The sequence below is a fragment of the Aegilops tauschii genome, chromosome 4, assembly GCF_002575655.3.
Source record: "Aegilops tauschii subsp. strangulata cultivar AL8/78 chromosome 4, Aet v6.0, whole genome shotgun sequence".
Taxonomy (NCBI): Eukaryota; Viridiplantae; Streptophyta; class Magnoliopsida; order Poales; family Poaceae; genus Aegilops; species Aegilops tauschii.
The window spans coordinates 509699706-509726671 of record NC_053038.3 but is presented as its reverse complement, the minus strand read 5'-3'; the positions used below and the strand labels follow the sequence as shown (position 1 = coordinate 509726671).

The 26966-nt window shown below is 46.3% G+C and overlaps 2 protein-coding genes and 1 long non-coding RNA gene across 5 annotated transcripts; 2 read left to right on the top strand and 1 right to left on the bottom strand.

Annotated features, from left to right (window-relative positions):
• Window positions 1-14636: 14636 nt before the first annotated feature.
• On the bottom strand, window positions 14637-17323 carry LOC141021396 (uncharacterized). Of its 3 annotated transcripts, XR_012182665.1 has the most exons (5): window positions 17241-17323; window positions 16183-16412; window positions 15891-16078; window positions 15003-15286; window positions 14640-14905 (listed from the first exon to the last, which is right to left on the bottom strand). It is a non-coding gene; the product is annotated as an uncharacterized lncRNA (long non-coding RNA). The 3 variants fall into 3 exon arrangements; XR_012182666.1 differs by having other exon boundaries at window positions 14637-15286; window positions 16183-16395; window positions 17241-17318; XR_012182664.1 differs by having other exon boundaries at window positions 14638-15286.
• Window positions 17324-18688: 1365 nt separating this feature from the next.
• On the top strand, window positions 18689-19158 carry LOC109776720 (histone H4). Its single transcript, XM_020335386.4, has one exon. It carries the CDS (start codon window positions 18748-18750, stop codon window positions 19057-19059), a length of 312 nt encoding a protein of 103 aa, XP_020190975.1. The 5' UTR covers window positions 18689-18747; the 3' UTR covers window positions 19060-19158.
• A 68-nt stretch (window positions 19159-19226) lies between these two features.
• On the top strand, window positions 19227-21576 carry LOC120962632 (uncharacterized). Its single transcript, XM_045227754.1, has 2 exons — window positions 19227-20154; window positions 21025-21576. Exons 1-2 carry the CDS (start codon window positions 19227-19229, stop codon window positions 21027-21029), a joined length of 933 nt encoding a protein of 310 aa, XP_045083689.1. The 3' UTR covers window positions 21030-21576.
• Window positions 21577-26966: the final 5390 nt, after the last annotated feature.

The following is a 26966-nucleotide window of genomic DNA, read 5'->3' as shown; positions in this document are numbered from 1 at the left end:
GGTCGGGGTGTCGTGTCGGTCTCGGGGTGCCGTGTCGGGGTCGGGGTCTCGGGGTCGGGGTGTCGGGTCGGGGTGCCGGGTCGGGGTCGGGGTGTCATGTCAGTGTCGGGGTCGGGGTGTCGGGTCAGGCTCGGGGTCGGGGTCGGGGTCGGGGTCGGGGTCGGGGTCGGGGTCGGGGTCGGGGTCGGGGTGTCGGGGGTGTCGTGTCGGGGGTCGGGGTCTCGTGTCGGTCTCGGGGTGCCGTGTCGGGGTCGGGGTGTCGTGTCGGTCTCGGGGTGCCGTGTCGGGGTCGGGGTGTTGTTTCGGGGTCGGGGCTTCGGGGTGTCTCCTCCTCCTCCTCCTCCTCCTCTTCTTCTTCTTCTTCTTCTTCTTCTTTCTCCTCCTCCTCCTCCTCCTCCTCTTCTTCTCCTCCTCCTCCTCTTCTTCTTCTTTCTCCTCCTCCTCCTCCTCCTCCTCTTCTTCTCCTCCTCCTCCTCCTCCTCTTCTTCTTCTTCTTCTTCTTCTTCCTCTTCTTCTTCTTCTTCTTCTTCTTCTTCTTCTCCTTCTTCTTCTCCTCCTCCTCCTCCTCCTCCTCCTCCTCCTCCTCTTCTTCTTCTTCTTCTTCTTCTTCTTCTTCTTCTTCTTCTTCTTCCCCCTTCTACTTAACCTAAACCTAAACTAACCTAAACTAAAAACCTAAACTAATTAAAACTAAACTATTTAAACTAATTAAACCTAAACTTAAACAGAAAAAAAACAAAAAAACAGAAGAAAAAAACAAAAAAACAGAAGAAAAAAAAGGGAGGAGGGGCTCACTTGGGGGGCGGCGATGGGTCGGGGAGGGGCCGGCGACGGAGGGCCGGGGCGGGGCGGTGGAGGAGGCGGGGCGGCGGGGGCCCGGCCGGCGAGGGGCCGGGGCGGGGCGGTGGAGGAGGCGGGGCGACGGGGGCCCGGCCGGCGGGGGGCCGGGGCGGCGGGGGGATGGGGGGCGGGGGGGGCGGGGCGGGGCAGTGGAGGAGGCGGCGGGGGGCGCGGGGCGGCGGGGGGGCCGTGGCGGCGGTGGGGCGCGGGGCGGCGGGGGGCCGGGGCGGGGGGGGCGACGGGGCGGTGGGGCGGCGGGGAGCCGGGGCGGCGGCGCGCGGCGGGCGGCGGCGGCGTGGGAGGAGAGAAACGGCGAGGGAGAGGGAAGAAGTGAGTAACGGGCGGGGGGTACGGGCCGTTAGGTAGTAGGCTCTTTGCCGTCCGCCCCCCTTTGCCGTCCGCTTTTTTGCCTCTTTGCCGTCTGCTAGCGGACGGCAAAGAGGTGGCCCGTTAAGTTTTTCAAAAACGGGCGGGGGTGGGGCCACCTCACTCTTTGCCGTCCGCCAGCGGACGGCAAAGATTCTTTGCCGTCTGCCCTTTCTTTGCCGTCTGTTTTTGGGTAGCTGATGGCAAAGAGTTTCTTTGCCGTCAGCTAGCAGACAGCAAAGAGCTGGCAGATGGCAAATTAGCTGATTCCAGTAGTGATTGATGCAAGCAATATTCTAGCGGATCCCTTCGAGCCCTCTGCGGGAAGATTTTGTGGCGTGGCACAGGAGTAACGCATATTGAATGGGATTATCAGTTCGGCGCACAAACGAGACGGAAGGAAGGTCAAGGCTCTGCTGAACCAAACCCGATGTGGGACATTTTATGGAATCTAAAAATTCCAAGTAAGATTAAGGTGTTCCTATGGAAGGCTCTACATGGTATAAACCCAGGAAAGGCGATTCTTGCATCACGGCACATACCCGTCTCGCCGCATTTTCTAACGGAACTTTACACCGCGTTCCACGATCTCTGCCTCGAAAAGATATCAATCATATTCCGCACATCACGGTCACCCCAGTGCCCACCAATGAACATAACTCAGCGCCACTTTTTCTTGTCCGAAGTGTAGTATTCTTAACATTCTTTGACCCGTTTGATCTTTGATGGGTGTGTTGTGAAGCAGAGACCTCGTCTTCGCATGGTGGTTTGAACGCCCGCGTTCCTCTCTTTTCTTGTCTTATTATTAATTTATTTATTTATGTTCTTCACTCGTGGTTTTGTCTCGATGAACTGCACGTGCTGGTTCACTTCACTGGGAGAGCAATAGCTAAGCTAGTAAGCTGGGATTATATGAGTACCCAAACGAGCGGCTTGTTTCGAGACACATCAACTTCCTGTTGACAGAAGCCCGAACACTACTGGTCGATCCTCTCACAAAAAGAAAAATAAGCTGGTCGATCCACAAATTAAGTCCTTTGCCTAGCGGATATCCAATTCGGTGCTCAGCCTTATCTACACTCGGTGAACAGTAAATTAAAAAAAACTAAACAAATTCTGAAAAAAAAAATAGGTGAAGGATGTTCCAATGCATGATGTTCAAGCCAAATTTCAGCTTGTTCAGACGTTTGAGGAGCTCATGAAAAAAAAGACAAAATTGGTTCAAAGCAGTACTTGAACAGTAAAATTTGTTACTGCGCCAATATTTTTTTTTGCTGATAGCTACTGAAATGTCCAAACTCCATGAAATTTGGCACGGACTTCACGCACATAAGCATCTAGCATCACAAAGAAATTCGGAGTTTTTTGAATTCTTTTACTATTTTAAACGAATTTACTGTTTACCTTAGGTGCAAATGCACCCGAGAGCCAAAACGCTACGTCCTTTGCCTAGTTACTATTGCAGTAAGAATTCATGGCATCTAAGATGGTGCTACTCATGCCAGGAACTGCCGATGATGCTCTAGCTTCTACCGCATCATCATCAGTTAAGCCAGCTCCATCCGCCCTCCGCATCCTCCGCCCGCTCCAGGTGCACTCAACGGCCATTTCCTCCAGATTCATGAACACCTAGGAGAAGGAGGAGGAGGAGGAGGTCCTGATGGTTCACAAAGCACACTCGAGCCCCATCTGGCCGGCAGCAGGTTTCACGGAAGCCAGATGCTTACATGTTCCTCCAAAAGCTTCCCTCGGCACGTAATCCACGAGCCTCCCGCCGCCGCTTCATGGGCCTGGAAGGGGCCAACCACGAGCACACAAGGAAGGGGGCCGGAAGGATCGGGAGGCTACCTCTCTTCTTTCCCGGCTCTCTACACTACTAGGGATAACCCCCTTCTTGCCTCAGAAAAAAACGAAACCCCTTCTTCTCTCTATCAATTGTATAGCAACATCGAGTGCGCTGAGTCGAACAAGAACGAGATCTTTAACAATCGGTGTTGCCTACCTAGTACTGTTGTCTTTGATGCGCACCTGGTAAGATCCTGACACAATGACCTAGAATCAAGACCAGTCTCACTGTATTACGTATTGACTACTATCAACACTATCTTCTTTTTTTTAGAGTACACAAGTGTATATCAGGGTGGACGACACGAGCGGGCTTTTTGGCCCGCTCGTGGCCCGCTCGGTCCTGCCCAGCTCGGTCCTGGCCCGCTCAAAAAAATAGCCGGTCCGGTCTGTGAAATCTGGACCGAAAAAACTTCGGTCCGGTCCGGTTAAAGCCCGGTCCGCTCGGTTGGACCGTAGAAGACCGAGAGAAACGAGGATATCCCATAATCACGGCGCTATCCCGCCATAATCTGTCGCTACATCTATGGAAATAACTGCCTACAGGATTCTTGAACCGATTCTCCCTGATTTTGCATGCTCGTTCCGCAAAAGGTAGTTATCCTAGCACGGTCGTGTCAATCCCATGACTAACTCCACGCTGCTCTTTCCTTTTATTCGCGACTAACGAGAGAAACAGGTTCGATTCGAGAATCACGGTGCCATCCCACAATTAACTCCACGTCCAATTTGATCCACTCATCACGGCATGGCTGTAGACGGATATTCGTGGGCTCATGCATGCGATAGATTGCTTGCATGCAAGCAAGAAAACTGGTAAGTAATAAACATGCGCGGGTTCACGGCTAACTTCACGGCACGTCGTCTACCCCTCGCCCCCGGCTCTCGCGCACGTCTTCCACCTGCCACTGCACCACCCTTTCCCTCGCGCCTCTCTCTCCCCTGCTCGGCCACGCCGCCCTTTCTCCCTCGCCCCCTATCCCTCACGCGTTACGCCGCCGCTCCCTCGGGCGGCCGCTCCCTCTCTCCCCTGTGCCTCCTCCTCGCGCAGCCGCACATTAGGTTCGTCTTCTCCTGCTCCGGTCACCGTGCTTCTTCTCCAACCACCTCGCCGACATCCTAGGCCCACATGGCAGTGACTCGACATCGTCGGGACCATGATGACCGCCGGTCCGCACCGAGCTTCACATTCGCCGGTCCGGTCCAGGACCGCTGCACAGCTCAGTCCGGTCCGGACCGGACCGCCGGCGGCCGGTCCAAACGACGACTCGGACCGGGACCGGACCGGCCCGGACCGTGTCCACCCTTAAGTGTGTACCATAGTTTTATAGAAGGCAGAACATTAAGTATAAGAAGACTACAACTTAATGCAACAACAACTGGTTTTGAGCATTTTACTGTACCGTGGTTGTTGCTTAAACAGCTACGATAGCGTCTGGTTTTTTATTTGGTTTTCCAAAAAAAAGATTGTTTGTAAAAGTGAAAACATTATATTAAAAAAAACCCATACATGTTTTTTTAAATCTTGAGCATTTTTCAAAAAATGTTTTTTAATAAAAGATCGAACAAAATTTGAAAATCTTGAAATCCTAAACTTTTTTTTATAAAAGAGTACGCATTTTGAATTTTTAATTATTTTCTAAAACAGGGAAAAACGAAATTCCAAAAAAATTGAAAACACAAATATATTTCTTAAAACAAGAACATTTTTGGAATTTCCGTGGCATCGAAGAGCCTAACCGAGGAAATAGAAACCCGACGTGTTTTGCGGGCAAGAAAAAACTGGCGACAATAATGGGACCAATTTTTTTAGGCAAAATAGTGGGACCAAATAAAATGAAAACCTCGGCCGGCCCAAAGTACGAAGTTGTCACACCAGGATTCCCAGCCCACATCCGGGTCATTTGGAATAAACCTAGATCAGGAGTTCCGCCGCCGCAAGCCTCTGTAGCCACCAAAAACCAATCGGGACCCTATTCCGGCACCCTGCCGGAGGGGGGATCCCTCACCGGTGGCCATCTTCATCATCCCGGCACTCTCCATGACGAGGAGGGAGTAGTTCATCCTCGGGGCTGAGGGTATGTACCAGTAGCTATGTGTTTGATCTCTCTCTCGTGTTCTTGATTCGGCACGATCTTGATGTATCGCGAGCTTTGCTATTATAGTTGGATCTTATGATGTTTCTCCCCCTTTACTCTCTTGTAATGGATTGAGTTTTCCCTTTGAAGTTATCTTATCGTATTGAGTCTTTAAGGATTTGAGAACACTTGATGTATGTCTTGCGTGGGATACCCGTGGTGACAATGGGGTATTCTATTGATTCACTTGATGTATGTTTTGGTGATCAACTTGCGGGTTCCGTGACCTTGGGAATCTATGCATAGGGGTTGGCACACGTTTTCGTCTTGACTCTCCGATAGAAACTTTGGGGCACTCTTCGAAGTTCTTTGTGTTGATTGAATAGATGAATATGAGATTGTGTGATGCATATCGTATAATCATACCTGCGGATACTTGTGGTGACATTGGAGTATCAAGGTGACATTAGGGTTTTGGTTGATTTGTGTCTTAAGGTGTTATTCTAGTACAAACTCTAGGATAGATCGAACGGGAAGAATAGCTTCGTGTTGTTTTACTACGGACTCTTGAATAGATCGATCAGAAAGGATAACTTTGAGGTGGTTTCGTACCCTACAATAATCTATTCGTTTGTTCTCCGCTATTAGTGACTTTGGAGTGACTCTTTGTTGCATGTTGAGGGATAGTTATATGATCCAGTTATGTTATTATTGTTGAGAGAACTTGCACTAGTGAAAGTATGAACCCTAGTCCTTATTTCCTAGCATTGCAATACTGTTTGTGCTCACTTTTATCATTAGTTACCTTGCTGTTTTTATATTTTTAGATTACAAAAACCTATATCTACCATCCATATTGCAGTTGTATCACCATCTCTTCGCCGAACTAGTGCACCTATACAATTTACCATTGTACTGGGTGTGTTGGGGACACAAGAGACTCTTTGTTATTTGGTTGAAGGGTTGTTTGAGAGAGACCATCTTCATCCTACGCCTCCCACGGATTGATAAACCTTAGGTCATCCACTTGAGGAAAATTTTCTATTGTCCTACAAACCTCTGCACTTGGAGGCCCAACAACGTCTACAAGAAGAAGGTTGTGTAGTAGACATCAGGAATTCAGAGATCGTGCCACTAAAATTATGCAGAACTTCCTCGAGATTGATGTTGTTGCCTCTAATGGGCATTGCCGTTGATTTGAGAGGGTTTATCCTAAGCCCCGAGGAACCACCAAAGTCATCTAGAATATGCATCAGAGTGTCGCTCTCCATCTTGTCGGGGTTGGCGAAGACAATGGCGTCGTCCGCATAGAGACTAACATGGATCTTGACATCTCTGCCTGGAAGAGGCGAGAGCATGCTTGTTTCAGTAACCTTTTCTATTAGTCGGTGAAGTGGGTCTATCGCTATGACGAAGAGCAGGGCGAGAAGGGGTCACCCTTTCGGAGGCCCTGTCGATGAGCAATCACATGTCCAGCTAACCCATTGAACAGGAAAGAGGATGATGATGTCGGCAGAAGCCAGGAAATCCAATCTCTCCATTGGCGCTAAATCCTAGTAGCTCTCAAGTTTCCATGTTAAACAACGCGTCTACATTTTCAGTTTGTAGGTTCCCGCTCTTCCATTTTTCCCGAGCAGGAGGTTTGCAAACTTCCTTGTACAAGCAGTTTGCCATAGTACCTCGAACACTCGTTTTTTACCTCACAGGCATACCAACATTCTCCACGTGTCTGTCTTACGGCTTTCCTCTAGATACCAACAAGCAACCATAATAAGCTCAACCACATTGGCTTCAATAATCACCACTCCTCCCGGTTTCTCTGTGAAAATCAATTATTCCAGAACAACAACACCTGATTAGTCTATGGTGTCTGTTGAGGAAACAACATTCCCCAACCCAACATTCTCCACGTGTCTGTCTTACGGCTTTCCTCTAGATATACCAACAAGCAACCATAATAAGCTCAACCACATTGGCTTCAATAATCACCACTCCTCCCGGTTTCTCTGTGAAAATCAATTATTCCAGAACAACAACACCTGATTAGTCTATGGGGTCTGTTGAGGAAACAACATTCCCCAACCCAAGTGCTTCCCAAACTTCTTTAGCTAGATCGCATCCAAACAATATATGATTGATGTCTTCTGGCTCAATCTTACACACCGGGCAAACAATTAGTGTGTCGATATGTTTATCAGGTAATGTACAATAGCATGTCACATACCGTATAGAGCCCTCAGTTCAAAATATGAACTTTCGGTGTCACACATTCTGAATTGGACGGGGATTCATTATTATTCCTTCGCCTTCATTTGAATGATCCCTAGTTCGGTGTTAGACTGCCATTCTGAATAGTAGGAAGACCTAACGGTGAATAGCCAGACTTAGTAAACTACCAGGCTATGAAATCCGATTGGCCATGAGTTTATTTAGAACATCTAACGAGTTATCTTAGGCGCGTCTCTACATCACCTCAAGCGAGTCGGATGCTAGACTTGCCTCAAGGGAGGCTATAGCGAGTCGGCCTAATGGGATAGCCTAGGTTAGTTACGTGGGTGTTTTTTGTTCCTTTTTTCTTTTTTTTTTCTACTTTGTTCATATCTTCAAAATATTTAAAAGTATATTTTTAAAAAATTAATTTACATAAAATTTTAAAAACATTCATCACACATCTTAAAAATGTTCATGCAACTTTAAGAAAATGCTGAAATCATTCAAGAAAAATGTTCACGATATTTTAAAAAAATGTTCATACGTTTGAAAAACCTTTTTGGCATTTTAATTTATTTTATAAAATGTAGAAAAGTTACTCCCTCCATCCCATAATATAAGATCGGTTTTCAAGCTTGAAAAACAATCTTATATTATGGGAGGAGGGAGTAGTAACTAAAAACAAATGTTCACATGTTTTAAAAAACTGTGGTTATAAATTTTTCAAAAAATATTTATAGTGTAAAAAATGCTCGTATAGATTAGAAATGCTTCCTTCCTTTAGGAAAATGTTTATATTGTATTTATAAACTGTTTAAGATATTATTCAGCAAAATGTTGAAAACATAAACGAATTAAGCCAGTAGCCAGGCCTCCCGAAACGAGCACGCATTCCTGAGATGTACGTGCTCTGCCATGTCATCGATCCCGCCTTCCCAGTACGGACCAGTCACATCTCCGCATCCCCAGTCCCACGGATCGTGCACCCGTCGTTTGACATCGCGCGCCGAAAGCCCCCGGCCCCTCCGCCATAAATTCTCCCCACCACCAGCTTCTTGCCCACACCAGAAATTCCCCAATCCCAAATCCTCCACCTCCAAGCAGCGCAGCCTCTTCGTCCCGTTCGGAGCTCAGCAATGTCGGGCCGCGGCAAGGGAGGGAAGGGTCTGGGCAAGGGCGGCACCAAGCGCCACCGGAAGGTGCTGCGGGACAACATCCAGGGCATCACCAAGCCGGCCATCCGGCGTCTGGCGCGGCGGGGCGGCGTGAAGCACATCTCGGGGCTCATCTACGAGGAGACCCGCGGTGTGCTCAAGATCTTCCTCGAGAACGTCATCCGCGACGCCGTCACCTACACCGAGCATGTCCGCCGCAAGACCGTCACCGCCATGGACGTCGTCTACACGCTCAAGCGACAGGGACGCACCCTTTATGTGATGCATAGCAACGAGAGGGGAGATTGTAGTCCACGTACCCTCGTAGACCGAGAACGGAAGCGTTATGACAACGCGGTTGATGTAGTCGTACGTCTTCACGATCCGACCGATCCTAGCACCGAAAGTACGGCACCTCCGTGATTTGCACACGTTCAGCTCTGTGACGTCCCACGAACTCTAGATCCAGCTGAGGTCGAGGGAGAGTTTCGTCAGCACGACGGCGTGATGACGGTGATGATGAAGTTGCCGACGCAGGGCTTCGCCTAAGCTCTACAACAATATGACTGAGGTGGAAATCTATGGAGGGGGGCACCGCACACGGCTAAACAATCAACTTGTGTGTCTGTGGGGTGCCCCCTCCCCCGTATATAAAGGAGTGGAGGAGGGGAGGGCCGGCCCTCTCTATGGCGCGCCCAAGGGGGAGTCCTACTCCCAGTGGGAGTAGGTTTCCCCCCTTTCCCTAGTTGGAGTAGGAGAAGAAGGAAGAGGGAGAAGGAGGGACGGAAAGGGGGGCCGGCCCCCCCACCCAATTCGGATTGGGCTTGGGGGTGTTGGAAATATGCCCTAGAGGCAATAATAAAGGGGTTATTATTATATTTCTTTGTTCATGATAATTGTCTATTGTTCATGCTATAATTGTGTTATTCGGAAATCGTAATACATGTGCGAATACATAGACCACAACATGTCCCTAGTGAGCCTCTAGTTGACTAGCTCGTTGATCAATAGATGGTTACGGTTTCCTGACCATGGACATTGGATGTCGTTGATAACGGGATCACATCATTAGGAGAATGATGTGATGGACAAGACCCAATCCCAAGCATAGCACAAGATCGTGTAGTTCGTCTCCTAAAGCTTTTCTAATGTCAAGTATCATTTCCTTAGACCATGAGATTGTGCAACTCCCGGATACCGTAGGAATGCTTTGGGTGTGCCAAACGTCACAACGTAACTGGGTGGCTATAAAGGCACACTACGGGTGTCTCCGAAAGTGTCTGTTGGGTTGGCATGAATCAAGACTGGGATTTGTCACTCCGTGTGACAGAGAGGTATCTCTGGGCCCACTCGGTAGGACATCATCATAATGAGCTCAATGTGACCAAGGGGTTGATCACGGGATGATGTGTTACGAATGAGTAAAGAGACTTGCCGGTAACGAGATTGAACAAAGTATAGGGATACCGACGATCGAATCTCGAGCAAGTATCATACCGGTAGACAAAGGGAATTGTATATGGGATTGACTGAATCCCCGACATCGTGGTTCATCCGATATGATCATCGTGGAACATGTGGGAACCAACATGGGTATCCAGATCCCGTTGTTGGTTATTGACCAGAGAGATGTCTCGGTCATGTCTACATGCCTCCCGAACCCGTAGGGTCTACACACTTAAGGTTCGATGACGCTAGGGTTATAGGGAAAGTTTGTACATGGTTACCGAATTTTGTTCGGAGTCCCGGATGAGATCCCGGACGTCACGAGGTGTTCCGGAATGGTCCGGAGGTAAAGAATAATATATAGGAAGTGAGGTTTTGGCCACCGGAAGTGTTTCGGGCGTCACCGGTAATGTACCGGGACCACCGGATGGTTCCGGGGGTCCACCGGGAGGGGCCACAAGCCCCGGAGGCTTGCATGGGCCAAGAGTGGGAAGGGACCAGCCCCTGAGTGGGCTGGTGCACCTCCCACCAAGGCCCAAGGCGCAACTAGGAGGAGAGGGGGGGAAACCCTAGGCGCAGATGGGCCTAAAGGCCCACCCTAGGGCGCGCCCCCTTCTCTCTCCCCCTCTTGGCCGCCCCCCAATCCCATCTAGGGCTGCCGCACCCCTAGGGTGGGAACCCTAGAGGGGGCGCAGCCACCTCCCCTCCTCCTATATATAGTGGGGGTTTTGGGGCTGCCAAAGACACGAGTCTCTCTCTCTCTCTCTCTCTCTCGGCGCAGCCCTACCTCTCCACATCCTCGTCCTTCGTAGTGCTTGGCGAAGCCCTGCTGAAAACCACACTGCTCCACCACCACCACGCCGTCGTGCTGCTGGTGGAGTTGTTTTCCCCAACCTCTCCCTCCTCCTTGCTGGATCAAGGCGCGGGAGACGTCCCCGGGCTGCACGTGTGTTGAACGCGGAGGTGCCGTTGTTCGGCGCTTAGATCAGAATCGACCGCGACCTGAATCGCTGCGTGTATGACTCCACCAACCGCGTTCTTGTAACGCTTCCGCATCGCGATCTTCAAGGGTAGGAAGATACACTCCCCTCTCTCTCTCGTTGCTAGTCTCTCCATAGATTGATCTTGGTGATGCTTAGAAATTTTTTAATTTCTGCAACGATCCCCAACAGGGGGGGCCTCCACCTGGACGCCTCCTCCTCTCTCCCACTAAGGCCCATAAAGGCCCATTGACTCCCCTGGGGGTTTCGGTAACCCCTCGGTACTCCGGTAAATGCCCGAACTCACCCGGAACCATTCCGATGTCCAAACATAGCCTTCCAATATATCGATCTTTATATCTCGACTATTTCAAGACTCCTCGTCATGTCCGTGATCACATACGGGACTCCAAACAACCTTCGGTACATCAAAACACATAAACTTATAATACCGATCGTCATCAAACGTTAAGCGCGCGGACCCTACGGGTTCGAGAACTATGTAGACATGACCGAGACTCGTCTCTGGTCAATAACCAATAGTAGAACCTGGATGCTCATATTGGTTCCTACATATTCTACGAAGATATTTATCGGTCAAACCGCATAACAACATACGTTGTTCCCTTTGTCATCGGTATGTTTACTTGCCCGAGATTCGATCGTCGGTATCTCAATACCTAGTTCAGCCTCGTTACCGGCAAGTCTCTTTACTCGTTCCGTAATGCATCATCCCGCAACTAACTCATTAGTCACATTGCTTGCAAGGCTTATAGTGATGTGCATTACCGAGAGGGCCCAGAGATACCTCTCCGACTATCGGAGTGACAAATCTTAATCTCGATCTATGCCAACTCAACAAACACCATCGGAGACACCTGTAGAGCATCTTTATAATCACCCAATTACGTTGTGACGTTTGATAGCACACAAAGTGTTCCTCCGGTATTCGGGAGTTGCATAATCTCATAGTCATAGGAACATTATAAGTCATGAAGAAAGCAATAGCAACAAACTAAACGATCATCGTGAAGGAAATATGCCCTGGAGGCAATAATAAAGTTATTGTTTATTTCCTTATATCATGATAAATGTTTATTATTCATGCTAGAATTATATTAACCGGAAACATAATACATGTGTGAATACATAGACAAACATAGTGTCACTAGTATGCCTCTACTTGACTAGCTCGTTGATCAAAGATGGTTATGTTTCCTAGCCATAGACATGAGTTGTCATTTGATTAACGGGATCACATCATTAGGAGAATGATGTGATTGACTTGACCCATTCCGTTAGCTTAGCACTTGATCGTTTAGTATGTTGCTATTGCTTTCTTCATGACTTGTACATGTTCCTATGACTATGAGATTATGCAACTCCCGTTTACCAGAGGAACACTTTGTGTGCTACCAAACGTCACAACGTAACTGGGTGATTATAAAGGTGCTCTACAGGTGTCTCCGAAGGTACTTGTTGAGTTGGCGTATTTCGAGATTAGGATTTGTCACTCCGATTGACGGAGAGCTATCTCTGGGCCCACTCGGTAATACACATCACTATAAGCCTTGCAAGCATTGTAACTAATGAGTTAGTTGCGGGATGATGTATTACGGAACGAGTAAAGAGACTTGCCGGTAACGAGATTGAACTAGGTATTGAGATACTGACGATCGAATCTCGGGCAAGTAACATACCGATGACAAAGGGAACAACGTATGTTGTTATGCGGTTTGACCGACAAAGATCTTCGTAGAATGTAGGAGCCAATATGAGCATCCATGTTCCGCTATTGGTTATTGACCGGAGATGTGTCTCGGTCATGTCTACATAGTTCTCGAACCCGTAGGGTCCGCACGCTTAACGTTCGGTGATGATTTGTATTATGAATTTATGTGTTTTGATGTACCGAAGGTAGTTCAGAGTCCCAGATGAGATCGGGGACATGACGAGGAGTCTCGAAATGGTCGAGACGTAAAGATCGATATATTGGACGACTATATTCGGATATCGGAAAGGTTCCGAGTGATTCGGGTATTTTTCGGAGTACCGGAGAGTTACGGGAATTCGCCGGGGAGTATATGGGCCTTATTGGGCTTTAGGGGAAAGAGAGAGGAGAGGTTGCGCCCCCCCCCCCCCCCCAAGGCCTAGTCCGAATTGGACTAGGGGGAGGGGCTGCGCCCCCTCCTTCCTTCTCTTCTCTCTTCCCTTTCCTTGACTCCTACTCCTACTACTGGGAACGGGGGAAATCCTACTCCCGGTGGGAGTAGGACTCCTCCAGGGCGCGCCACAGGGGCCGGCCCTCTCCCACCTCCTCCACTCCTTTATATATGTGGCCAGGGGCACCCCATAGACACAACAATGGATCATTGATCTCTTAGCCATGTGCGGTGCCCCCCTCCACCATATTCCACCTCGGTTATATCGTAGCGGTGCTTAGGCGAAGCCCTGCGTCGGTAGCATCATCAACACCGTCATCATGCCGTCGTGCTGACGGAACTCTCCCGCAAAGCTCTGCTGGATCGGAGTTCGTGGGACGTCATCGAGCTGAACGTGTGCTGAACTCGGAGGTGCCGTGCGTCCGGTACTTGGATTGGTCGGATTGTGAAGACGTACGACTACATCAACCGCGTTGTCATAACGCTTCCGCTTTCGGTCTACGAGGGTACGTGGACAACACTCTCCCCTCTCCTTGCTATGCATCACCATGATCTTGCGTGTGCGTAGAAATTTTTTTGAAATTAATTACTACGTTCCCCAACACACCGTGCTAAGCTAATGGATGGGTCAAGTCAATCACACCATTCTCTAATGATGTGATTCCGTTAATCAAATGACAACACATGTCTATGGTTAGGAAGCTTAACCATCTTTGATTAACGAGCTAGTCAAGTAGAGGGTACTAGGGACACTCTGTTTGTCTATGTATTCACACATGTACTAAGTTTCCGATTAATACAATTCTAGCATGACTAATAAACATTTATCATAATATAAGGAAATATAAATAACAACTTTATTATTGCCTCTAGGGCATATTTCCTTCACCGCTCCCGCCACTGCAGAACGGGTGGTTCAGCCGGGACGCCACGGATGCCGTCTGCTCGGGTGGAAGGTCTGCATAGTCAACGTACACGGCAGCTGCGCCAAGGAGGGCGCCGTGTTCGACCTCGTGGCCGGCCGGTGGGAGGACATGCCTACCTGGCATGCTCCCTGGATGGAAAGGTCCTGCCGCGGCGTCCCGGACAGTGGCGACACGATCTTCGTCGGGGACGAGAGCGGCGCGCTCAACGCTTCCGACCAAACCACCTTAGGGGGAGATTCATCCGGTTTTGAGGATTTGGGGGTTGAAATCATACCAAATTCAAGTTGAGGGGAGTATTTGTCCATCAGGACGCATTTTAGGGTGAAAAATGGACTTCTTTCTTTAGCAGCAAATAACCATTTAACCTCATGCATATTAGGCCTAACTCAATGTTATTAAGGAGGGGGCCGGGGCCGTGTTGATCCCCCAGTCTCAGCCACTGAGTGCAGTATTCTTTCTACTAGTGGTTGGGGCGCCCCTCACGGCGCCTCCTGAGCGGAAACTCTGCGGTGCCAGGTAGGTCACCGCACTTTTCAGATCTTTTTTATGCCCTGGACGCACATGTGAATGCAAGCATTGCTCATGGAATTATAACTGAAATCCCTTAGTGCTGACCAGAGCCTGCGCTGGCGCACATGTGACAGGATCAATAGGTTGGAAAAATAAGATACAGCAGCAACACACATTCATAAAATAGACCAAAGCTACAAGCACGCAAATATAGGAGGATCATACTCCCTCCGTTTCAAATGTCTAAAGGCCATGAAAAAGCTCTGCTGGGTCCTGGAGTGAGTAAGACGTGCTGCTCTCCTTGAGGCACTTGGCCACCAGGATCCTGTCGATGCGGTCGTCGCCAATATACACCGGCAGGACGTCATCGCTTCAGTTAGGTATATCCTGGAGAGGCACAACAACAGGCAGAGTGCCAGTGCCATAATTATTTACGACAGTGGTCTGAGATGCAAGTGAATATATATGAATGTTGCCTGCGTACCTAACGATTCATTCAGAAAATCCAGAGCCTTGCCCTTGTCCCATGTAATGTTTGTTCTTTGGTTATCAGCAAGAAACTCAACAACTCCATTCCAATTGGATATTACCGTTGATAGTATTAATACATCGTCCTCTTCTCCTTGAAAACCATCAATAGACTTGACGCGCACATGAAAGCCATCACATGTGTTGTATTTCTTATCAAGTCTATCTTTAATAGCATCAACTTGAGACTATACGAAGAGACCACACCGATGCTGAGCGCTTTGCCTGTACTTTTCCAACCTGCAGAAAAATTTAAACTGCTAAGTTTATACTGATCTTTTGGGGTCAATTTTCCACAAGGCTAGCAAGAGAACTTTCTTTAGCAAACTGAAGTTGATTTTGTATCAGCTTACAATTAACACAACATTACTTTTCAGCTCTGAAGGTAAAAACAAACACTATCAAAAAGTGAGTACATGTAGTGGCCAACAACTCTCATAGAGCTATGTTTCGTCTTTCATGTCATCTACTTAATGTTCACAGTTTTGCAAATAAAAATGTAACATTATCTATTAAACAAGGAAGTAGATGACAGTGGACTTGCTGACAAATATACATAGGGAACTGAATTTTCATAAACCCAGATTGACGGAGTTAAAAAAACACAAGGTATACACAGGTAACAAACTGGATTGTTGAACATAAAGTATTGCGCGATAACTTTTTTATCAACGAAGATTATGCAACATTAAAATACAAGAAAGGAGGACACTATAAGCTTCTAAAGATGCCAAGTTATATCAGCGAAGTCGCTTAATATAAAAACAAATCAATAACTACCAAGGACATCGAGGCAGGATATACTACGGATGCAAGAAAAAGAGAGGGCTCAGCTTAGACATACATCTAGAGATGGTTTGGATGAGGTGCAGAACAACAACAACTTCAACCATGTTTCGTCGACTGTTTCCTGTGCCCTCCTTGTCTTCCCTCCCATCCGTGACATTTATAAGAGTGTAGCTGCCATACAGGAGGCATGTATAATCCTTGTCATAGCTAGGAGACAGGACATTTGAACCATGTAAAATCTTCCTGTCATAAAACTGAGCATTTGGAAAGAGGCTAATACAAGGAATCATGCAATACTTTATATTCAGCAAATGTTTATCAAATTTCAGTCTATCTCGCTTTTGTACCTAGAGGACAAAGTCGTGGCCGAGGGTGTGCATCTTCATTCCCTTCGCCAGGCCCTGCAGACGGAAGGGTTGGATCGAACAAACAACACACACGAATCAGCTGCGGTTGTAGTACGCCCACTAGTTGTCCTCACACATCCTCCTTTCTTCTCAGCCCCACGTTGCCGGCACCCAAATCCTTCCTATCCGCTCCCAGGTAGGAGAACAATGGCTCTGTAGGTTTGTAGGAGCTTCAGCAAGTGAATGAAACAATAAGAATTTTAAAAAATAGGCGTGCAAATTATAGTAGATAAAACAGAGCAACCCAACATTGTTGTATTTATGGATTTAGATCTGTCGGAGTACGGAGCAAGTATATAGAAAAAACAAGAACACATCAGCTGAGTTGTGTTGTTTGATACATGTGAATTATCGAATTTGATCATTTCATGGCACTGAAAATATTTTAAAAAAAATACCAGCTAGAGACCTCACTATAGAGAAATGAAGCTCACTTCGAAAGAATACCCATGCCTGATCATTGTAGAAAGAATAACAAAATACGAATACAATGATAATAGCACTCATTTCATGTGATAAAAGGAAAAAAAGAGAAGCTTCCCTGATTTTCATGGCTACATCACTAACTTTCAGGATTTGAACCTCAACCTGTTATAGAAAGCCCACATCCCAGTTTTTATTACACGATTCGCAAATCCAAATACTTTCTTTGGTATGTATGCAGTACATTTTACAGATCACACGACTACTCCACAATCTAAAACAGAGAAACATCTCATAACTCATAAGTACAAAGTAGATGAACCAAGAGCAACCTATATATCATTCCTGTGAGAAATAACTAAGCAGGGATTTATCGGAAGAAACGATAAATGATAGCTGATAAGAGTGCTGCCTTTCAATTTCTTTGGCAAATGCTTTCCAGAAAGAAATAAGAAAAAGCTATATTTATTGTGCCCTACATAGCTCAATTAGCAGAATCAATATAGATCAAGTTCGTTTGGCCGTTTCATCCAAGTTTCAAACTAAATTAATTTAGACAACACAGAAGCTAATACCTGTGTATGAGTAGCAGCTCATATCTCTGAATGCTCTTGCAACGGCTAGCTGCCCATCAACTCATTGCACATCTTCTGCAAATGATACATGTTTGAAATTGAATTAAATTAATTGTACAAACATGGCAAGACTGGAGTTATGTCTATTACCACCAAGTAATAAAGTGCCATTACAATATTCTCCTATGAGCGATGTAGAAGGAATGATGATGTGGGGTAGAATATATAGTCATGACATATTATTTCAGATCAGACAAAAGAGGAAACATCAAAGAAAATCAAAGAGAGCTGTAATGTTCATTCCTTGCTGCTGTTTAAATAACCTGATAGAACTAATCAATCTTTTTAATGGCTGTAACCAACAACTATTGCTATAGTAAATCAAGACTAATTTTTAACAGCCGCTAATTTCCAGTATAGATTAACAATCTTAGTAATCCAAAGTAACATCACACAAACCCATATATGTGGAATAATATAGCAACCTATTGATCTGCTTGTCCGCCTCACCCTTCGTTCTGATTATGTGTACTTACAACAACAGTTTAGTTGCTTCCACTAATCAAAGTGATTGATTAATGTAATGTTGGCATAAAAAATGCACTAAAGAGTTATCAAGTAGTACATTGAGATTCGCTTCAACTGTTGACCTTCCGTGGTGGTTTGAAGTTCCTATATTTTTTCTTCACTCGTCGTTTTGACTCGATGAACCGCACGCGCTAGTTCACTTCACCGGGAGAGCAATAGCTAGGCTAGGATGGGATATCTTCAGAATTTTGGTCTCGTGCAGTCTGCCATGAATCATGACATAAATGTGATGGTTTTGTGCATTTAACGCGCCGGTGAGACCACGAGGATTATGTATGTGAGTCGTTATCAGGGCATCATCAATGCAGACCCGCAAACCGTCTGCATATGTCCGAACCACGGAAACCATCCAATGCGGCCATGTATCGATCCGCGGCGTGATCCGGACGTACTTTCTCCCGGCCGTTTTGCTTGTACGGAAAGATTTCCTGGCATCTTCCAGCCATAACTTGGCAGCTGGTGCCTCGAGTGTATTTAGCAGGCTAGATAATTGGTTCGATGTAACAGATAAAGCACCTCAGCATTGGAGACCCAGACTCTTACGTGAGCGCTATTGTTTTTTTTTTTAATTATTTTAATTTTTTAAAAGTCTACATAAGCCCCTATGCATTGAAAATGCCCTAAAAACACACCCTGACACACACACCATTTTCCACATAAAGCACTGAGCTCCCCGAGGCGAACCAATCACATCCCCTTTACAGACCCACGGATCTGACCCCCTCCTCGCCACGTCACCGATCCGGCCCTCCCACCCACGTCCAATCCCCACGCTCCAAACCCCGCCGCCCACGGATCGCTCACTTTCACCTCCGCGCCCAAACTCCCCCCGCCGCCCCGTCCGCTACAAATACGCCCCAGCCGCCAGCTTCTCCTCCGCAGCAACCAAATTCCCCAGCGACGACCTCAACAGCCAGCAATGTCGGGCCGCGGCAAGGGAGGCAAGGGGCTGGGCAAGGGCGGCGCCAAGCGCCACCGGAAGGTGCTGCGTGACAACATCCAGGGCATCACCAAGCCGGCGATCCGGCGTCTGGCGCGGCGCGGCGGCGTGAAGCGCATCTCCGGGCTCATCTACGAGGAGACCCGCGGCGTGCTCAAGATCTTCCTCGAGAACGTCATCCGCGACGCCGTCACCTACACCGAGCACGCCCGCCGCAAGACCGTCACCGCCATGGACGTCGTCTACGCGCTCAAGCGACAGGGCCGCACCCTCTACGGATTCGGCGGCTGATCTGATCCCGCGTGTTCCTCCGTTGTTAGGGGTTGCCGATGTGATGTAATGTGATGCGCATTGTTTCAGATTAATCAATGGATTCGCTGTTGCTGTTCAGTATGTCTCTCGTGTGGTGCGCCTGTCGATCCGTGTTCTGTTTCGTTCTGCCCGCCACGAGTCCGTCCATGGCCCCGGCCTCGGCCCTCGGGAAGACGTCCCGCAGGATGTCGCTCATGGACGACGGCACGCTCAAGGAGCCGGTGGTGTTCAAGCTCTGCCTGTACCGCTCCGGCGAGGGGTGGCGCTCCAGAATGGTGCAGGTGGCGGAGCCGCGGAGGGACAGGGTGTGCCCGGTGGCGGGGGCGGGGCGGTACCATGAGACGACCAAGGCGATCACGCTCGGAGGCCCGCGCGGTACGGTCGGCTGGGTCGACCTCTGCCGCAGTATCCTCGTCCTCAACGTGTTCGACGGAAGTCCCGTGCTCCACGACGTGCCTCTGCCGCCGCCTGCGAGGGGGAACTGGGTATCTTACGCCTACCACAAGCGCTGCTCCTTCCTGATCCGTGACATCACCGTCAGCCGAAGCAAAGACTGCATCAAGTACATCGAGATGGAAACTGCTCTGCCGAGAAAGCAGGAGGTGGTGACCGCTGAGGAGTACCACCCACCTGAGACCTACCTGGAATGGTTCCACGAGAAGCCACGCCCTCAACCCCGCTGCGCTGGCTGGAGGGCCACCACATGGAGCATGCCGGTCCCGATTCTGTCATGGGAGGACTGGAGCCCCGGCTGCACCGTCAATGCCAATGAAATCGTCGTCAAGCCAATGCATTCCAAGCTGCTGCCTGGCAGTATCAGTGACAGTGAGCCCACCGAGGTGACGTTGCTGCCAGTCCTCACCACGGCTTTCCCCACAATGAGTATGGATGATGATGTTGTGTACCTACTGTCCAAGGCATGCTCCGCTGGCGAGATGGAAGTGGTGATTGCTGTTGACTTGAGGAAGAAGACGCTCCGAGGAGTGGGCAAGGTTGTTGCCGGAAAAGACTTCACTGACATGCGCAGCCGCACCACCGAGATCTCCAAGTATCTCAATCTGAATATGAGTGCAGGTAACTTTGCTACTTGCTTTCTTGTGTATGCTACTACCTGAATGAGGTGTCTTGTTATACCTCGATAATTGCTCAGTCTGATTTCATATCTTTTCCACGAGAGTATGATGACTGTTAATATAGTGAAGTTGTGTGAGGGCTAAAGCTTGGTATGCTCCTGTAAATTGGACATGCCCCTTTATTAATTTGGAAACGGCTAGGTCCCAGGGTCTTATGGTAGTATTCTTTTGTTTGGTATGGTCTGAATGGCCAACTTCAGACGTTGCTAGAATTAATTCAAGAGTGTCAGGCGATGGTGTGCTATGGGAGGGTAGCAATTATAAGTAGTTGTTATATTCTACACTTAGCTGTGTAACTGGCATATCAGCTGATAAAACAGTTCTTGGTTCTTGAGGCCGTACCGCCATAGCAAGGAAAGAAAACAGTGAATTATGTAGCATTTATGCAGCGTGTGTTCTTCTAACAGAACTGATGAACTGGTTATGGTGGGATGTGTTCAGAAAAACCCTGACACCGTCTCTCAAACCGACACTTGTTAGATGGAGGAGTTTGAATGAACACTGTAAAGCCAGAGGATATGCATTCAAGTAATGGTGTTTAGACCTGTTTGTAGCCAAATGTAGTACTATGTATGATACTAGCGTGCCATTTGAGGAGAATTTTCCTTAGATTCCGTTTTAGAATCTGTGGCTGTCAACATTCCTAAACTTTTAATTGCTAACATACAAAAACTTATCTGGATTCATCCTGCACAGATGTTATTACTACTAGATTTTCCATATTTTTCATCTCATTATATACAATTTCTATTGACATCTGAATAAAAAAAGTAATGGTCATGTTTGTTATAAACACCGTCTTGGTTTGCAGAATGACGAACGGAGGCATCAACAAGATATTTGATGACCAAAACTAGCAGAAAAAAAACTGTTGCGTGGTATGTTTTAATCATTACTCAAAGTATTAAAACAGCAAGAAAAACTTTGAGTAAAAAAGTAATAATACTCCACCGTCTTGTTGAGTATTATTGTTGCTCAAAGTTTTTCTTGTTGTTTTGCACTAGTATTAATGAAGGACATCTTATATGCTTCACTGAACAGAAGATTGTCCTTGATGTAGGGCATTTGAATTAGCTGTTGTATTTGATACAAACAAAAGAGAAAGGGGGTAAACGAACTGAGCAGTAGAAAGTGGCAAGGAAAGAAGAAGTATACTGTATACATGTGCCTTTGAGATCTAAGGTATTATTCGCGGAAGACCACACATTCCAACACTTAATTGGTGCGAGGTTTCCCTGGAAGCACTCATTATGTTTTGATATAGTTGCATCGCAGCGTGGCACTGACGAGATAAGTATATGGGATGATTTGTGGTAGTATATTTTATCTTGAAATGGATTAAGCTAGCAAATGATAAATGGCATTTGTATCTGTTTAGGCAGCAATACTCTCTGAATTAAGTGTGTTGTCACCAGTCCTATTGATATGTGCTAGCTCTGTAAATGTCAGTTTGAAGAAAACATCTACCGTAAGCTGTTTTCACTCATCTCTGACACATCTTTATCTCGTCAGTGATAAAATGACATCTGAACTAGTATTGTTGCACAGACTCAACAAATAGTCTCTTGTACCATTTCCCAGTGATCTGGGACACACACAGGCATAGGTCGCAATACTTCCAGGCTGCTGGTATACTTGTGTTGTTACTGATCTTGCCGTCCTGGCACTGTTCACCATGCTTATGCGAATCTTTTACTAGTATAAATGCTTCGAAACCAAAACAAATTATATGGAGCACGTACCTTCCAACAAAAAATGCTAAGTGGTTGATTATGTTCTCTGTTTTATGATGGGCTCAAGCTACTACACTGTATTTATACGGAAATATGTGATTATATTCAACTTATTCTTCTTGGGGTATCTCAAACTTTTACTACATAATGAATATGTAATGTTGTTTCAAGTTTTATTTATTCATTTATGAATATGTAACTAACACAATTCAAAGTACGACATGTTTATAATGGATGGAGGGTAAACAGAGTGGAATAGGGTAAACAGAGGCCCAACAGAACTTCTGTATTCTGCAATCTGCAGTTATCATGCAGCGTTGCACGAGTTGGTGGGCATGGCTGTGCTAACTGTGGTGACTAAGGCAGCTTTAAACAAATATTTTGTGTAGACCTCTGCCTTTGTGTTTTAGTCACCTTTTCTTTATCAATTTTACAATTTCTGCAACTGGTGTCTGCTGACTGCCAAGATCAACCCAGGAGGAAATTTGGAGGTATTACAAACTAAAATTTGCAGTTTGTAACTAGTTTTAGGGGGAGAAACTGCTCTCTCCAACTGTACTCAGAACCTGAAAGTGACTCATATGTAACGAAAATGACATGTGTGAGAGTGCAACAGTATTCAGTGCGTTAGTGGGACATTTTAATTGGGTACTATTTGGTGCATAATATGGCTTTCGGAACATAGGCCTTTGCAACTTGGCCACTCGGGTAAAATCACTTCATGCCAACATGAAAATCTCGGGTCTATGATGAAAAAGTTGTAACTGCTCTCGAAAGCAGCTTCATGCCAACATGGTAGTTATGACTTATGAACTTGCTGTGGGGTCTCATTGTAGAAGCAACTTGAAATTGCAGTGACTGTTAACTTTATACCTCGGTTCAGAAAACTGGAGCTGCTGCTGTATACAGTTAAATACAACTTCTTTTGCTTGAGTTGTGTTGTGAGGCATTAGCAGTACTCGATGGCAAGTCCTATTTATTTTACAGCTCACCGGAACTTAAATGTATTATTAAATAACATGTACTATTCTTAACAGTGCTGTAGTACTAGTAATTTTGGAACAAGTAATGTCAATGCGTAAATGAAATGTGTTCCATGGTAAGTAAAAAGTGGAGAATGCTTCAGTGTGAACCTTTTTCGCACCACTATGACTGCCAACTCTTTATGAACTTAATTCAGCAGCTCATGTAATATGGGGACAGATGACTGAAAAATAGGGTCGAAAGCCCTTATGCATCTCACTACATCTTTATCCTCACTATGAAGTTCATGCAGCTTCTTTTGACGTTGTATCTTACATCTGACTTCTTTTGACTTCATCTTTATCCTCACTATGAGTTCATGCAGCTAATTATGAGCTAGTGCTTACAATGGTGCCATTTTGTTTTGCAGCAGAACTGAAAACGACTGCTTCTTTTTATCCCTATCATCCTTTTCCCCTTTCATGGTGCTGGATACCCTGATGCTGGTATCATGACGTTACTTCTTTCAAGAGGAACCGACCACTTAAGCAGCTGATCTTTTCTGCTTAGAAACAGTTATCTGCGAATATACTTTAGCCTTTCAGTGCAGTTGTTTCGTAAAAGATAATTTTCCATCCAGAGTAAAATCAAGACAGCGGTCACACAGCATGTTCCTAGTTTCAGATTGAACTGTATCATACGGTAAATGCCAAGTTGTTACGATGTCAGGCTGGATAAATTTTGAAGCCAACAAGATTTGATCCTCAAGAAAGAACCTAACAAGATTTCTTGCTTTCTCAGTTTCATCATGAGATATACAAGCATGTTAAACATGTGCAAGTTCCCTCATCATGTCTTGCAAATTTATTTGAAGTATCCAATGATTAAAGGGAATAGCCCAACTTTCCCTTCGATGTTGACCTCAGTTCCATAATTCCTTTTCCTGTGCTCAAGACTGCATTTTTTGTCATGTTTTCCCCACGTTTTGTGCTTTTGCTTGTTCTGCTTCAAGCTCCGTAGGCAGTAGGCATGCATCTTTTTGTGAACTTATTTGCTCATCCAAGTTATTCTTATCTGATCTGTATAAAACAAGATATACTATGAGAATATCAAGGAAGCACGTTTGTTTTCTTCCCTTGTGTGGCCTCTAGTACCTACGTTTGCTTGGATTAGTTCCATCGTGTTTCCTGTTCTCTAAATTGATAGTTTTCTCTGTTATAAATGACAGTCTTGTTGTTACAGTTACTGCCTCAAGCGACGAAATATATATTTACTAGGATCTAGGCTTAAAAATCCGAAGAGCATAAGGTAGTCACATGTGCTGTTATCATTGAAACATGTGTTTCCCAGTAAGCAGTAGTAGATCTAGAAGCTAATTCTAAGTTTAAGTTACAACTGATGATCTATGTATGTTGCTGCTATAATGCTATGAAGTTGTTGAAGACGCTAGCATGATTGGCTCGAGCCTTATCACTTGGAGTATGAAGTATCAGTCATCAGGTGCTGAGTTCAGTACTTTGTCAGGACTGGTAAGTCAAGTCTGATGACCAGACCATGAATCCTTACCTTTTTCTGTGTCTGTAAAATTTCTTTGAAGAATATGTAGTATGTTTCCATGTAAGCAACAGTGTCTGCAATGCCAGTTTATAGAGTAAATCTGACACATCTTCCGTTAGCTAACCATATATATTTATTATAACAAGTGAACCTCACCTTTGGAGCTTTGATTCTTACCGTTAGTACCCTGTTTTCAAGAAAGTTCTCTAACTGATTATTGCTGTTCTGGAATATAGCATTTTCATGCTAAAAGGAATTTATATCTAGACTTGCCTAGGGCCGGCGAATCAGAGAGTAGTAAACCCGTAAAAGCTTCAGATAGTGACTGAACCTGACATAAGCAAAATGTTTGCAAGTTGCCTAAAGCCCTAGACTGCTTTACTTTACGGGGTACTTATATATGGTCCTATACCCCTATGGATTTTAATGAGGTAATAGCACCCGAGGTACCCTAACTTGCACAGAATGTGATGATTTAGTCCCAAACTTGCAAAACTTGATTCCACCATACCCCAACTTGCACCTCATGTGATGATTTAGTCCCAGGCCAATCACAGCTCGACAATTGGCAGCCAGGTGGCTGGACCGGTTAGCGCACGCACTTTTGCACAATTGTCGAGCTGTGATTGGCCTGTGACTAAATCATCACATGAGGTGCAAGTTGGGGTATGGTGGAGTCAAGTTTTGCAAGTTTGGGACTAAATCATCACATTCTGTGCAAGTTAGGGTACCCCGGGTGCTATTACCTCGATTTTAATCATCACAGTCAAGCAAATGACACCGGTGGGAACGGAACACGGAGTTTTTGGACTGCTACAGGAGGAACATTTATAAACTTCATTTCCCATGGAGCAAGTTGATCACTTTCTCTGTCTACACCGCAAACAGATAAAGCATGCGTGCATTTCCCTGTCATCTACATTATTCGTATCGTATTGCTTCATCATCTGGTATTCAGATATCCTTCCCTGTTTGGGCAGCGGCAGATTCTCGAGGAAGCCCCAAGATACTTGCGCACAATAGCCTCCTTTTGGGGTTCGAAAGTTGGGGTGGCTAGCTAGGGGGGTGGCCTACCCTTTCGGCTACACTGTTGAGGCCTTCTTTTCTTCTTCCTGTGCGTGATTCCTCTTCTCCTCTAATCAGAACCGACACTGCCATTGAGCTCTGCAACCCTTTGTGATTAAACAACTTTTCGTGAAGTGCTTTTGAGCAGAATATGTCTCGGCATATCTTAATCGCAGTTATTTTTTATGTACACAGGTTGAAGTAGTACTTTGCTTGCAGCTCGCAGAGGCCACCCATATCTCTCCACGGATGTATGGCAATGCGGGCACTCAAGGTCTGATCCCAATACCACCTCCAAAGTTGTAAGGATTATTCCTACCCCGGTTAATCTATTGCCGATCGTTAATTTAATTTATCTTTTTATCCCAACTAGTGGCCTGTCACATAGCTGTCTGTCTGAACTCCAATTAATCAATCATAAAGGCCTTCAGCAAATTCGAACTAAACAAAGCTTTTAGGAGGGCGTCTCAGGTTCGTTTATCGAATTATGGCTCGATTTTGATTTAAGACATATATACTCTAAAAGCAAAGGAAGATGGATTATTCTTCGGAAAGCCAGGAAACGCGACGAACAGTTTCAGTTGAATATTATCATACTAGAATAGAACACATGTAATTTAGACCATAATCATTGGATTGATGAGTACGTAGGCGGGTTTTGTCTCTGGCATCATTACGATCAAAGATCACACACGATCTGATCTGCTGGGTCCAGGGTGGGTTAAATTCCCCCTTTTGCCTGCTCATATTCCTTGAAGCCATGTGAAGATGTGGAGGCCTGGGCCTCCTTTGCTAATCGAGCTGGACGATCACGCGTACTTCAGCGTTTTTCATTAGATTAAGGACGCCAGCACTAGATAAATCGCATCGCTTTCAAATTCTAAATGAATTGCGTCATGTGCGCCCTTCATTCCTGTTTACTCTAAGCTGTCGGATCTACCGACTGGTTTCACGGCGCCGACCCATGATGTCACTATGGCACACTTACTGTGCTCTCTCGTCCAACCTTTTGCGTCGGCCAGTGCCACATAGTAAATCTAGTGATGGTATTTAACCTAACCTAACCTAGTGGTTAGTCAATTGGTCTAAGTTTGATTAACTGTTCCCTGAATGTTGTCAAACGAAAGCATTGGCTATTTCCATTACCAACAAAAAAAGGAATAATCTGATGCATGGATGGGATGGTTCTACTAGTATAGTTTGCTGTAATCTAGTGATGGTAATTAACCTTCATCAGGTGCGCTCCGGCCGGTAAGTAACTGAGCACAGCTAGCAATAGCATTGTACGTATAATAGGCGCTATGTATGTAGGATGGGCGGAGGTGGAAGGGATGGTTTAGGGCGTAGGAGATACCACCCCCGGGCGCGGGCGGTGTGGCTGTGGTGTGAGGGGTGGCGGGGAGAAGCATAAACTCGGAAAGGAGAAAGGAACCTA

Excerpts from the sequence above, each read along its gene's own strand:
- LOC109776720 (XM_020335386.4), top strand. The coding sequence starts at position 18,748 with ATGTCGGGCCGCGGCAAGGGAGGCAAGGGGCTGGGCAAGGGCGGCGCC.
- LOC120962632 (XM_045227754.1), top strand. The coding sequence starts at position 19,227 with ATGGCCCCGGCCTCGGCCCTCGGGAAGACGTCCCGCAGGATGTCGCTC.